The sequence below is a fragment of the Arachis duranensis genome, chromosome 5 (genome assembly GCF_000817695.3).
Source record: "Arachis duranensis cultivar V14167 chromosome 5, aradu.V14167.gnm2.J7QH, whole genome shotgun sequence".
Lineage (NCBI taxonomy): Eukaryota > Viridiplantae > Streptophyta > Magnoliopsida > Fabales > Fabaceae > Arachis > Arachis duranensis.
In genome coordinates, this window is record NC_029776.3 from 7,480,026 (window position 1) to 7,494,880 (window position 14,855).

The 14,855-nt window shown below is 40.1% G+C and overlaps 1 protein-coding gene across 1 annotated transcript; it reads right to left on the minus strand.

Moving 5' to 3' along the window:
- Nucleotides 1-11,967: 11,967 nt before the first annotated feature.
- LOC107487706 (protein FAR1-RELATED SEQUENCE 5-like) lies at nt 11,968-13,925 on the minus strand. The gene is made up of 2 exons (XM_016108401.2): nt 12,600-13,925; nt 11,968-12,060 (listed from the first exon to the last, which is right to left on the minus strand). Exons 1-2 carry the CDS (start codon nt 13,923-13,925, stop codon nt 11,968-11,970), a joined length of 1,419 nt encoding a protein of 472 aa, XP_015963887.2.
- Nucleotides 13,926-14,855: the final 930 nt, after the last annotated feature.

Sequence of the window (14,855 nt, forward strand, 5' to 3'; positions counted from 1 at the left end):
AGATCTCCGTCCAGGCAGTCTACGGAAGATACGTGGGCAAAAGAAGGCGCAATTGTGGCAGCATTAGTCAAGGGTGGGGGGATTTCTTGAGGAAGTGCAACATAACTGTACCCAAGCTGGCCGTGTTTGAGATCTCCCGTACCCAACCAGAGGTGGAGCTGTTGGTCCAATTTGTTGATTTTGAATGAATCAACCGGGGTTAAAGAGGATGCTTAGTTTCTTGTTTTGGATTGTCCTGTTTCATTTGTCAAATACTTTTTGTCCTGCGTCGTGAATGGTGATTGTATTGCAACGACTACGCTTAACTCATTTTGTTCCTTTTAAAATGTTCTCTCCTTTAACTAAGTAGTTTTGACATAATCTGTGTGCCTTAGATTACTCTACCATATGAATTTCTCCATCGCGATGCAATCATCTCTTTAGTTGTTGTTTTGGCGGTTACTCTCCATTTTCATCGACTGTGTGCACTTCTGTGGGGAAGAGCCAATTCTTCTGCTATGTTATATTTTTGGCATTGAAACCTTAGTTAGCAGTGGACAAGCGCATCATATTTCTGAACTGTTTTGTCTTCGCAGTTCACTATTACTGTTTAACATGTGTAAAAGTGGAAGCTTTCCATATTTCTCGTCGGTTTTTGTTCTTCTACATTGGTGGAGGGTGCAGGTTCGGTTAATTGTTGTAATGGCGTCACCATAATTTGGTCCGGATTACAAGGCATGAGTTTTTCGATTAGTTTACTTGCATGCAAACAAACAGGTTCCTATGTTGGAAGTAACCCATGTTTCTCTTATAATATATATTGTTTATCGTTTTGCACAATACACTTTGGTATGCACAATTTCATCTCTGCTTAGTTGTTGTAGGTGTAAAACGTTGGGTTCAACACTACAATGTTTATCTGGCACACTTGCATAGTTGCATCTCGTCTTATCAGTTCATAGAGCATTAAGCAACATCAAAAAAATGTTCCTTTTTCGCAACACATGAGTTCAAACAAAGATCTTCTATTAAGAAAATTATTCGGGAGAAACTACTACACCAGTAATTACCGTTGCACACCATCATCGTTTCACAATCTAAGCACGGGAAATCATTAGCAGATTAACCATAACGTAATGTGTTTCTCGATGCCATGCTTCAACAGGACATAGAAGATACACCATGATATACAAAATATGTAAAACATAAAAGTCTTCACAACCCTACATAATAACATAAACCTCCTCCTAGAGACACGGAAATAACAAAGTTTTAGGTAACCAAGGGATTAGCAGGAATAAAGCAACCTTTATGGCTGGGTTGTTGCCATCATTTTAACCTCGATCTATGGGGTCATACAATCAAGGCTATTGTCGCAAATAGATTCAAGCATGTGTATCTTAGACTCCAGCCTCGTGATCTCTTCCCGAAGATCCGCGTTTTCCCTCTCCAGAGACTTAGCACGAAGATAGTTGAAGTCTCTGACATCATTACCCGTGTATGCTAAAAGAACCCACAACATACTGAACGCAGCGTCCTCCCTCGCATCATCCTCCAGTACCGTGTAACGACCCTTTGCCCGTAGGTTTGGCCCAAACGGGTTTCCAGGGATTATAACATTGAAAGCATAAATTGGTCCCAGCTCCCGGTGGAATTTTTCCTCACGGAAGAAACACGGGCTGGGTATTTTACTGTCGTAGCAATACATTGATAGCCAGAGCTCCATGCTGTTGCTAAGGGCGAAGTTATGCGACGCACACTCATCCGCCGGGATCATTGGTGCTCCTGTAAGTAAGAAAAAAATTTAGCCTTAATTTGGAATTGTTTGCCTGTCAATAATAAACTAATTGTGAATATAGTGACATTCAACAAATGGTCATTCTGAACTTTACCGCCCACAACACAGGCAATGCGCCCTTCGAATGTTGGTAGGGTTTGGGGCGTCCGCATCGGTGATTCGACTGTGCCCGTCTCGGACAACATTTCCGCAGTTGCCTCCTTGTCCTCCTGCAGCGTTTCCATCCTTGATTCGTAGGCGTGAAGTGCCATGACGTAACTGTTGAACCCTGTGTACTCCGGTTCGGGGTGGCCGAGAATCTGCTTGTTGGCTTCTTCAAAGGAGATGTATACTCCGGTGTTGTGACCCTTCGTGACAACGAAAAAGGTGAATTGCTTCATGGTCTCCTCCATTGGGTCAGGACAAGCTGAGGGAAGCTGACTAACTTTTTGGGTTTTTACGGTGGGAGGATTTGGGGATTCAAAATTTGTTTCGTTTTGCTTCCGCCCCCATCATCACAAATAATGTCTTTGTAGGGTTAAGCAGTCTTCCTGGGGAAGCTTTGAAAATGATAATTTGGGTAACAACACCCTCAAAAGCATGAAATCAGCGCCTCCTCTCTTCACTCGCGTCACATCAAAATCTTTATCTGATTGATGTGTCACTGGTAATTCGACACACGTACCCTTCCCGGATCATGTAGGTTTTGGCCAAGTTGATACAAGAGTAGGTGCTGACGTGTAATGAAACTTTTAATGCCTACTTCTCCTGCTCCCCTAGTACCGGCTTGCGTTCAGGCCTTGGCCACTAGGTTGGTAAATCCTATCAGAGTTCATTTCCGTGAAAGGGAACTACGGTACGTGAGTGCAGGCGATGTTTGCTTGCAAATCCATGTTTTTTTTATGGGCCACAGACTCGTGCTAGGAGGAGGGATTTCGGTTCAAATCTGGTTATCTGTTTTGAAGACAGTAGCCACTTTATCACGGGAAATATAAGGTTGTGACAGGATCAAAAGAACATGCAGAGATTTGTATACATTCGCATAAAAAAATTGTACACAATTTCAAATATTTTGGTGACAACAAATTGCATATTGATATTTACTAATGATATTTACTTGTAACTTGTAGGTAACGATGATGGTAATTTATATTAATTCCCATTTCAAACCTTAGATATTACTTTCTCTTTTCTGTTTGTCCTTGTTTAATTGTTTTAAACGTTATATTTGCACTGAACAGACATGACCAGCGAAATAAAAAGTAAATGTTAGCAACGATTTCTTTAAAGTCATATTTTTTATTTTCAGATTGGTTCTTTGAATGGTCAATGGGTTTAGTTTTATTAAATCGTATCGGCGAAAAAGACAATTTTTTTTCCATTTGTAACACATCTAAACTGATGAAGCCGGAATTTCAATTTTAACTTAAAATAATCAGGATGTATAATTAGTATTCGAATAAAAACACAGCTTAAAATTTTTTATTTATTATATTATGTATTTCTATATTGCACTGAATCATGAAGCCAAAGTCGATAGATTTCATTCAATAAGGCTATGTATGCCTGAAAGGAAAGAAATAGAGAGGAAGGAAATAGAAAGGAAAGCAAAGAAATTGAGTGGATTTTTATTTTCTTTAGATGTGGTTGGTTGGAAGGAAGATAATAAGGAAAAAAATGTTATAAGAAGACAATTTTACCCCTATATTATAATATATATTGAAAAAGTCGATGGGTAGTATTGGAAATAGATAGAAACATTAGCTTTCTCTCCATTTTCTTTCCAATGTTGCAGAGAAAAAAACTTGGTGGGCCCCGCCTAATTTTTTTCCCTCCGTTTTCTTTATCTTCAATTTTCATATTCAACCAAACAATGAAAAACAATAATTTTTCTTTCCATTTTCTTTCCTCCCTTTTCTTTCCTTCCATTTTCCACGCAAACAAACATAGCATTAAACGTGTATAGAAGATACAACTTTTATATCGTATATGTTTGCCGGACTTTACATGTGTGTGTTACCATTTAAAACACTACAAAATTATTAATTGATTGTAAATTTTTAACTTCCTTAAATTTACCTTCATTTTGTTAACTCTGATTTTGGATGTATACATAAATTTAAAACAACAGTACATCTAGTTGGATATGTTTCTTTTTGTTTATGTGTAACTTTTTTTAATAAATGGGTGATTAAAGTACGTCAATACAAATGAAACTTAAGCGGACCGTAAATTGTAATACGAGAATGTTGGCAGTAACTGTGATGTTACGCTAACAAATGTTGTCTTCGTTACTGTAACGAAAAGCAAATTTCAATTTTAACCTAAAAAAACCAGATAATGTAAGCATGACCTGTAAAATGGTTATGATGGAATCTTATTTATAACGAGGCCTGCAATATTATTTTGTTGGAAACTGCCAAGGCTTCCACCACCAGGGAGCTGCAGCATGGCCTTTGTTTGGCATGGCGTGTTCCGGTCTGTTATAAAAAACATACTGGGCCCGAGACTTTTAAACGCTTTAAAACGTTAATGGCCCAGACCCAGCACACGTAACTGTATAACAAGCCAGTTGTGTAGATAAATATGTCGGCTGGCATCTTCATAATGTGGGTCGTACATATCGGTTCGATGTCGATAATAAACTACTCATCAAATATGATTTTTTTAAATTAAAGTATCCCTTCTTTTATCTTACCATGTATAACTAGTATAGTTATACAGGAACACAAGATGAAAAAATAATCGGTTTGATCTTAAACACGACTTACGTTCAGAAGTAAAGTTGGCCAAACGTGAAGAAACAATTAGTAACGTTTCGCTATTAGTGTAGACATATGACATCTATGGTTACGCTTTTTGGCCATTTAGAGTAAGATATTATGGGGTGATTATGTTGGTTTGTAGCGCATTGCCCACCAGTTATGGGTTAAATTTCAAAATAGCCCAACCGTACTGACAACCCGACTAAAATGTTGAATTGTGAATCGAGTCTCTTGTCCATAATGTTCCTCCGAAAGTTGCCAAAACCAAACCTGTTATTGTTCCGGTCTGGTGAGTGGGTCACTGGCTCAATGATTAGAGTAGTGGTGTTATATAATATAGATTGAATTATTTTCAAATAAAATCACAGAATAGAACCCCAACATGTTATAATAACAGAGGCAACCGAACCGAGGAGACCAAACGTGCTTTGGTCTTTTCTAGCCCAATAGGGCGATCCGGTAAAAATATTACAAATGTTGCTTCATTTATGTCGTTGCGTTTATCAAATTATCTTTAATTAACTCTACAACCCTAAACCGATGACGTGTATGCTGAATTATTTTAAGCTGTGCTTAGGGGTGGAAGTAGGCAAGGCGGCCTGCCAGGGGCCTGCAGCCTGGCCTGTGTTTGGCCTGGTCTAGTCTGGCATGATAGGAAATAGTTTAAGGCTCAAGCTATTAACTAAGTCTATATTATTTAAAAGGCCATTCCAAGTCACTTGAAAAAGGCTCTTGGGCCTGTCAGGCCGGCATCTGCCTGCAAATATATATATAGAGACTTTTATTGTACTAGTTGAAATGCTAGTAAAAATATTGGATCTTGTGTTTGCTTTCTTATAATAATACCTTTGTCCATCGCACCATTTGTGTCTGTAATTAGATATGTGTACTTTGCATCAATGTTATCCATATTTTTGTTATTTTATGTTCTGTAACTTTAAACGTTAAAATATTTTTTATAAATAATCATTATAAAAAATAAAACAGGCCAATTGACATGCTTCAGGCAAGGCCAGATTTAATTACAGGCCAGGCGCAATCTTCATAAGAAAAGCTGTACCAGGCAACAGGTCAGGCTATGCCTGATATACTCTAATACAGGCCTGGCCTGTTAAGAGTAAACTCTGACCTGGCCCGGCCTGTTTCCACCCCCATGTGCAATTGATTTTATAGCCAGGTCGTCCATAGAATTGTCACTTTAAGTATATTTTTCCACACATTTAGTTGCCGGTCGAACCAGTCCGCCCCGTTTGTCCATATTGTATTCGCGTGGCTGCATGGGTTGGGATGGATTGGCCCAGTTAGGCACTCCATGTTAGCAGTGTTCTTAACATCTGACTCAAGTTGTTGCTATCCTCTGTGAGAGCCAGGTTGGCGGAGGGAACAGTTGAATGACAGACACGTCCAGAGTTAAATGTGTTGTGAAATGCATATACTTTGTCCGGTTAACAAGAGTTCAATAAAATTAAGGATATCAATTACAATTTAATATTATTTGCAAATTTAATTAGATTACGGCTTGTTAGTGTTCAAAACGAACCGAATGAAATTGTAGTATTTATCCACGCTTATATTGAATTTACTACATTGAAATAAAATGGTAGGGATGTGTTTGTTAAAATGTGACTTTGGGTAAAATTAATGCCTTTTTTAATTTGAACAAGCTAACTGTTTACCCGAAAGTAAATATGTACTTCACAATATTTATTTGTCTAGGATGTTGCTGCACCTTAAGCCATAAATTAATATTTTCGTTGAATGGAAAACATCTTAACATCTATCCAATACTTATTTAAACAGATTTGCGTCAGAAATTCTCTTTACTTCATTAATTGGGCTCAAATAGGTTTCCAACGAAATCATCTTTTTGTTATTAATTGGTGAATAACTGATGAAATTCAATACAATGAAACTGCAAAAAAATTTGTTGTAACTACATCTAAAACCTTTGCTCGAAGGTGTTAAAATCAAATTATAGCCAAATGAAACCCAAATTTACAATTCCACCCATACCAGAACCGATTTAAACCGAAATAGTTTAGATTTGATCTGATTGGTTTTTTGTACATACGGCTGAATTAAAATCGGATGTCGCAGCAACTATCCATAACAATTCGAATCCAGTCGAAACTGAACAATGGCTTATTATATTATTATATTAACACATTACTTAAGATTTTACTTATTAAATGTTTAGCTTAGTAATCATGTCTTTGACATTATGCATAGATGAGAATTACTGAATTAAAATTTAATTTTAAAATTGTTATTCAATATTTAGCTTTACAATTATAAATTTTTGATCTCATGTTATGTTATCGAAAGAAATGGCAACCTGTGGAGGGCAATACTGTTCAAACTCTACACAAAATTGCTAGTGAATCAAGAAATATATTGTGAACATCGAGTGTTTCCACACAGATTGTCAAGGGGTGGGTAGCACAGAAATAGGTGGGTCAACCTGGAAGGGTCACATCAATCAATGTTGGCACAAACGCTTCAGTCATGGGATCCGTATAAAATCAAATCTTAGCTTAAGCAAGAGAGTAACACACAACCAAAAAGAAAGCCTAACCACGGTACTCCAGCCATTTACCAAAGGCAGACATTACCCTAAACGAACAACTGGCGATAATGGACGACGGGGAGAATCTGCGGGCGGAGTCCCAGGAGACTGAGACCAATGATGCGTAAGTTAAATGTTGCTTCGTCTATGTTGCTTCCCCCCCTGTGGGTCTCCAGAAGCTTACACCTTCTTCGGCCTAAAGAGTTTCTCAAAATAGTGTGTTTCTTCTCCGGTTAAGCACTTTGTTTAGTTTACTAACAATTGTTGACGTTGTTTTCCAGAGTTGTTCCCGCGATAGATATGGAAACCCTTCCCAAGGTCTCGGTCGCAGATGGAACGTCGACCCTTAATCTAGAGCTAACGATGAACGTGGTACGACTGAACCGTCTTTCTGACATTGGTCTGCCCTCTTACCTTTGTGCGAAACCGGAGTTTGTTATAATGGTTGTGTAACTTTTTTTTTGGTACAGAGCCCTAATGGTGGTCAGGGAGAAAACCTAACTGAAGATCCCAAGACCCAACATGATGGACTACTGCTCCTCGCAGTGAAGCTGCTCGAGGTACGTTACCCGTTTTTTTTTCCTCCAAGAAATTTGAGTCCAACTATGTTCGATGAGATATCTATGAAATGCGCCCGGGTTTGGAACAAAGGCACCACCTTTCGTAACATATATTTTACATGCCCTGTTTTAAAGAACATGTGGTGATCCATTTTTCGTCCAAAATATTTTTAATTTCTATTGTTTGACCCGAGCAAAAAAAATATCCCACGTGACCATGTCATAGCAAGACCACATTTGACCCATTCTAACATGGTGTTTCGGTCGAAAATGGTATTCAAATGCGATGTTGTTTGATGTTTGTGTTTTTTTGTTGCTTTCTTGACTGAGTACACAGAAGATCGATGCGAGGACAGTTGCTTTGGAGGGTCGCATGTCGGCGCTGGAGCGACCAACGTACCAGACGGGGAAGTCCGTTACTGAGATCCATTCACTACTAACCACACAAGGGGCGAGTCCAACTTCAGCAGCCGCTATGCCATCCACAGATAAGACCACAATGGCAGCTGATCGTTACCCGGAGGTTGAACCCAACATCATAGGGCAAAGACAAAATTTAACAGCTGTTACTAAGGATATTGGATCACCAGCAGAACAAGCGAAAAGCTTGGAGAAAGGAAAGTGGTTGGCCATGTCAGCTGTTACTCCGTCACTAGACATAATCGTGCCAAACTCTCCTGGTTTTGACGACGATGTCATCATAGACGAGGCACTTTCAACTCCTCGCCCTATTAAGGGCGTTGACAGTTCAGGAAAGCCTAAGCGCCCACTTGCGCAGTACTGGTGCTCTGGTGTGCCTAAAAGGACCACCCACTCTGCGACCATTACACTCGACTCAGTTGACGGAGTCTGTGAAAAGGTAACTTACACACTTGCTAGCTTATCTAACTGCCTTTCTTTATCTTATAAACAAACGACTAACAAAACATACGGGGGCTGTGCAGATTTACAGGGACCTACCGAGCATGTCTAAGTTTGAGTGCACAACAAAAGTATGTGAGATGTTCTCTCCCCCAGAAACATGCGGCATTCCACTTAAAATTCCAAAACTGGAGCCAATCGATTCTAACCATGTCGTTGGGGAAGAACAGCCTGACTGTAGGAAGGTCGCAACGACTCAGCAGAATAGCCAGACGAATGTTAATGTCTCTTCTGTAGGGGTTGGGAGTGCATTCAAACCGTATGGAATGATGAACGTAATGGAGTCTCCCGTTCTATTAATTCCACTGGCAAGAATTCCCACCTTTGAATGCTCAGTATTCTACTAATTACGCATTTAATTGATTAGAACCTCGTATGCTGTGGCTAACTAACATTATATTGCCTCTTCTTAAGGGATTCCAAATGGTTTTTAGGTCAACCGTTCACATGGACCTGACACTTGACGAATTCAAGATGGCCGCTTACATTTTTGGAAAAAATGATCAATATTTGTAAGGATAATCTTTGGTTAATAGAATCTTTATAATGTAGCTAATATATTTTTTGTGGATAACGTTGTAATGGAAGTGAATGTTGTTCCCCAAATTTCAGGGAAATGTTGTTCAAGTTCTCAGCATTGGAAGTTCCTAGAGCAGGATTCCATTCCTTATCGCCGGTTTATATGCCCAATGTTGACGTGAGTACAACCCGACGGTGCCGTTAATATTAGAAAGATGAGATACATAACAAGACTGACACAGTTGTTTCCTTTGTGCACAGATTATGAACATAATCCTCATGAGCGCCTCCATGCGAGCCTGCTGCGTTCTGCCACCTCGTGTTTGGTACACACCTTCGGTGTTTGCCGATGACGTCCTAGCAATGACGCCATTCGAGGTCATTAGGAGAAAATACATGAACAGATGGTTGCCGGCAACTAGTCGTCTAGAACACGTTGTTAACGTAACCTTTAACTCCAAATTTGACCATTTTTTCATTCAACTTATAGCCTAGCATTAATTTTTGCTGTGTTGACAGGTTTTGGTTCCGGTGTGCGAAAAAACATACACCTGGTACCTGATGGTGGTGGACGTTAAGCATGGGAGGGTATACTGCCTAGATGTCACAAGATCTCCAGAGCACAAGGAGCGGAGGGAACGCAACATGCGAACCATTGTTAGTCTAATAGAATTTGCACAACATTCTACCTCACTACAAATTTTCCTCACTACAAATTTTCCATAACTTTTACAGACGTGAATGCGGTTATAATTCCGTGCCATCTTACCCCCCTCTGCTTTTCTTTAATGCAGCTACTGTTGCTCGCCCAGTTTTTCATGCTGGAACCTACCATGCTGAGCTTTTCCCATGTTAGTGCTGATCCGACCACTTGGGGACCAATTAAGTATCCCGATGGAGTCCCAAGTTACCAGGAATGGTAATGATTTCTTTTATAATCTATAAACTCTAGATGGCCGACGGAATTCGTGATTGAAATGACATGTTCCGAATTTGCAGCGATGATTCATGTCTGTGGATTTTGAACTGGATCCAAACAGAAGGCAAATTCAAAGTTTCAAACCTTCCCTGGCAGGTTCGTCCTCCATTATGTTACCATGTTGTGTCTCAACGAAGGAGTACATGCATTTTGACCCCATATTTTCCTTACAAGCAGATGGACCCGTTGAAATTAAGGATGAAAACTGCAACAAAGATTGTCCTTTTGGATTGTAACGAGGTGAAGGCAACAGTGGTCTCCAAGGGAGATGCAGCGTGGAGGAAGGTTATTCGCATGAAGGACTGAAAAACTTTAGAAATCTGGTAGAAACACAGATGACAACTGCATTTTGTTATAGATTAACGTTTGATTACAAGCAGGAAACTGTGATCTAAGTAGAACTCGTATTACTTGTTTGGCTAACTTCTATTTCGTACTGTGTGGTACATGTATGTCTGGTTTTATTATGTGTTTCATGGCTACTTTTGAGTGTGGATGCTAGTGGTCCTGTCGACAGACTAGAGCACAACATCCACACCCCCCGAGGTACACCTACTGGTATTGAATGGGGATCTATGGCCAAAACGTATTTGTACGTAGGTTACGGCAATTACATTGCCCTTGATGTTATATATGGCTGCTGCCTGCTTTTGCTAGGAAAACTATGTGAACCCTATGCAGTTTATTAATGAATGAAGTTATAGCTATTTTAGAAGTAATAGCAGGACCTGTGTCATTTTGCAGTTGTTACATGGTAGTCGAACAAGATAAGGGATCAAAATCTGACAGTCGATTTTACTCCCCTTCATTAAGAAAAGGTTTAACGATGATATCTAATTGTTGCTATTTCCACTCTGAAGCAATATTACGGTATGGTATGAAATGATAATCATAAAAATAGTTTTGGAATAAATTTTAGATGTAATTAAAAAGACACAACACTCGTTCATCCATACGACTATTGATTATATGAATAACGTTTAGGAAACAATTAATGTTGGTTCGCTATTAATAAGCATAGCTTAATCTGTTTAGAGTAATACTACCGTAAATGCAAGCTGTGGTCTGGTAGATTAAAGGTTTTTTATTCTTATAAAGTTTTAATATTCTTACATTTCAATTTAATTCCTTTCATAATGTAACCTATTATGATATTTAACAATAACAATCAGCTCTTTTAGGCTAAAGCTTCTTTATTCTTGAATGTTATAGATATAAAATTTTTTAAGCCAATTAAAATCAAATTTCAGATTATATATGTTTGCAACAACAAAAAATAAGCCATATTAGAATATCTGCATTTAATGAATTGTTGACATGATTAGTTTTTTTTAACTATTACGGTATGACTGCATATAGTTAAAATACTGAATCTTAATCGGTGTACTAGTGGACCAATGAAACACCGACCATTACGTAGCTGGAGAAACCTCATCTGAAACGGTTTACCGGTTATGACGTTGAATATATAAATATTAATTAACCCAAATGGGTGAAAGGCCAAACCTTCGTGCACGAATTATGTCACTTTTGGGGCCATATGGGAACACATCACGGTTTAGATTACCTAAATCAATACCTTCCTGCATGAATCCTCAACGCAGAACGTCAAAATAATGGGTAATACAGCACATAAAATGCAACTAATCCACATAATCCCGTCTATTATAGAATTTATAATAAGAAACCACAACTGACCTAGTGTTCATATGAATAAACGTCAGTACGAGCAGAGTCTAACATTGTAGCCACCAAATAACATAGAAATTAGATTTACCGGTTTATTATTAACAACAGCCTTATATGCAAACATAAGAAATCAGATAATAATCGGTTTCAGGCAAACATGTCGTACTTAACATCGTAGTTGGAATAACAGCTCACAACTAAGTCGACCCTCGTCATGGGTCTGCAAGCGAAAATTGTTCCCATAAGTCGCATCCAGCTTGACATGCATTTTCAGGGGGACAATTATCTGGAACAACGACGGGTACCTGTTGCATATTAACAAGCATGTCAAACCACATAGCTGTTAAGACACTAATTAGGCAATGATAAGGAAACGCCTTGCAGCATGAACATTGTACTGGCTAAATCATACTTATGCACACAATGATTTGCATGAACGATTTGTGAAGACGCTGGCTTAATAAAAGCCAAGTTGTATCTTGTGACTTTAATGTTATTAAAACGAGGACTGCCGCTATACCATCGTCGGGCAATGTATATACCGGCAAAACAGGTAACATGTTAACACACAGTTCAATGGGAATCAAAAAATTTACACACAGACAATTGCCTGCGTGCATTAATCACTAACTGTATTTTATTTACCCACACACAAATTTTCTAAAATTTTTAGAAAACATATGTGCAGGAACTTAATAATGAAATACCTACTGCTGCTCCAAAAACACCGTTTAGTTGAGTTCAGAGATTTAGATGGCATTAATATTAAACCGTTCCATAGAGTTAGTTTTATTGGTAACGTCGTATACTAAATAGACCATGCAGGAATAAGTTAGGTGGTAACCTCCGTTCGCTTGCGTTTATTTCTCCCAGCAAGTGATTGTTTGTTCCTGGGTGAAGGTTGTGCGCCTCCGTTGGGGCATTTAGTCCTCCGGTGCCCGAGCTTCCCGCATGCGCTGCACTTTCTTTTCGTTTTCGGCGCAGAACCGCCTGCTTGACTCATCCGAGCCGTGCCTTTTGTCCTGACACGAATGGGGTCCTTCACCCCGCAATCATTTGCTGTTGTCATATTATCCGTTAATGGTCTTAAGCCGTACTTTATTTCAAGGAACAGAGCATCGCTCATAAGCTTGTTTGAGTAAAGCTTGAAGTCTTCATCGCTCATGCAAGCAACGCGCCCTAAACGCTTACACAGCTGGGAGAAAGCACCCAATCGTGTCCTATAGGTCACACTTGGGTCAGCAGTGTGTTGCTCAACACAATGGTTATGGATCTCCAATTTGGCTGCCTTAGACCACCTACGCAGCACCAGGCTTTCAGGGATTTCCACCAAGTCTAGCCTTACACAAACGGAAAGGATATGCACACAAGGAATGCCAAACGACTCCATACGCATGCAGCTGCAACTAAATCTGTTCGAGATATGGTCCCTATAAACCTTCCAATTCATCTCAGGCCTCTGATACTTCTGAAGAGTATATGCATGAGGGTTGTCACTGTCATCAAATTCACATATTCTAACACGAACACACCGTTTCAGGCTATCCCGGTATCTGAGAAACATTTCGCGGGTGAACATAGTCCATCCAGACTTTTCCAGCTCAACGAACTCCGTTTGTAGCACAGGTGTTCCGTACCATGAACGAAAGTCTAGCTCATCCTCGGTGTCACGCAGAAAATCCACACACCTTTGAAAATTTCTGACAAATTCTAACACCCCGTACCTGCTCTCAACAAACCTCCCTAGTTTGGCGTGTAGTGACTCGCACCTAGAGGTTGTCCGTACTCCAGCAAAAAATCTACCACGAATGTATGCGGTTGCCCAAGCGTGCTTTTTGGTGTACAAGTCCTTAACCCACTCAACCTCCCTCACACCGCACTCATTGACCATTGACTCCCAATACGCTTCGAACTCTTCGATTTCCATATCTGCCAGCATGCAGTGTCTAAACATTTGTGTGAATCTCGGGTCGCTTATGTTAGCAGTCGAGTTCCTCAGCAGATGCCAGGCACACAACCGATGATGTGCGTCAGGAAAAACAGTGCGGATTGCTATACGCATGGCCGGGTCGCCATCCGTGATGACTGATTGCGGTGCCTTACCTTGCATGCATTCCAGAAACTGGTGAAGAACCCAAATATATGACTCCTGCGATTCGCATGAGACCATTGCTGTTCCGAATACGCATGTCTAGTTGTGGTGGTTTACTCCGGAAAATACTACAACAGGTAGGTTGTACTTGTTGCGGCCATAGGTAGCGTCGAATGCTAGCACATTGCCGAATATCGCATAATCTTCCTGACAACGACCATCGCTCCAAAACAAGTTGCATAGGTGTTGCCCTGATCCCAACTTGTAGCGCCAAAACATTTTCCCATCCATGCGTGCCAGACCTTCCAAGTACCTAACAGCTGCACTTACGTCTCCGCCTTGCAGACCTCTCTGTTTCCGTATCTCATTATACATATCTTGCTTTGTGAATGTTACCAGGTTAAAACCCCCTAGTTGTGCTGCGAAGGACTCATAAATCTTAGGTATGCTAATCCCAAGCTCTCTCATGCTTGTTAGCTGAGCAACTTCTACCTCAGATATCTTCCTGTGTGACCGCAGATAATCAACAAGCTTCCCATACCCAAGTTCGTGGTTATGCTCCTCGACAAAACGCGAAACATACCACCTCCCACTACCCTCTTTCCTCTTTATCCTCATCTCCGCCAAACATCCACATCGGGTTACAGCCTTATGCTCCCTTTTGCGATCAACCTTTTCCAACCATTTCTTCTCTCGAAATCCTTGCCTATTACAAACAAACGTGTACCGCACTATCTCTCCGGCAGTGTTTCTAACCGTCTTGCCTCGCCTTGATGCAAAGCCCTTTAGTCGGCTGTAATTGTTATAGAAGCCGCTTGCCTCCTGAGGTGAAGAGAACTCCATTTCAAGAACATCTTCAGCTCGCAACCCATTCAAACCCAAAAAAACGGGCAACATCGAAGCCCCCCTACCTTCCCAATCGGATGACTCAGCATCTTCCTCCACTCTGGTATCATACATTGTGTCCTCAAATAACAAGACAAACATTATGCTACCAGCTGCCATTAT

Coding starts and splice junctions, on each gene's coding strand:
- LOC107487706 (XM_016108401.2), bottom strand. CDS start 13,925: ATGGTCTCATGCGAATCGCAGGAGTCATATATTTGGGTTCTTCACCAG. Junction 12,061..12,599: donor ATAAACGCAAGCGAACGGAG/GTTACCACCTAA, acceptor AATATGCAACAG/GTACCCGTCGTTGTTCCAGA.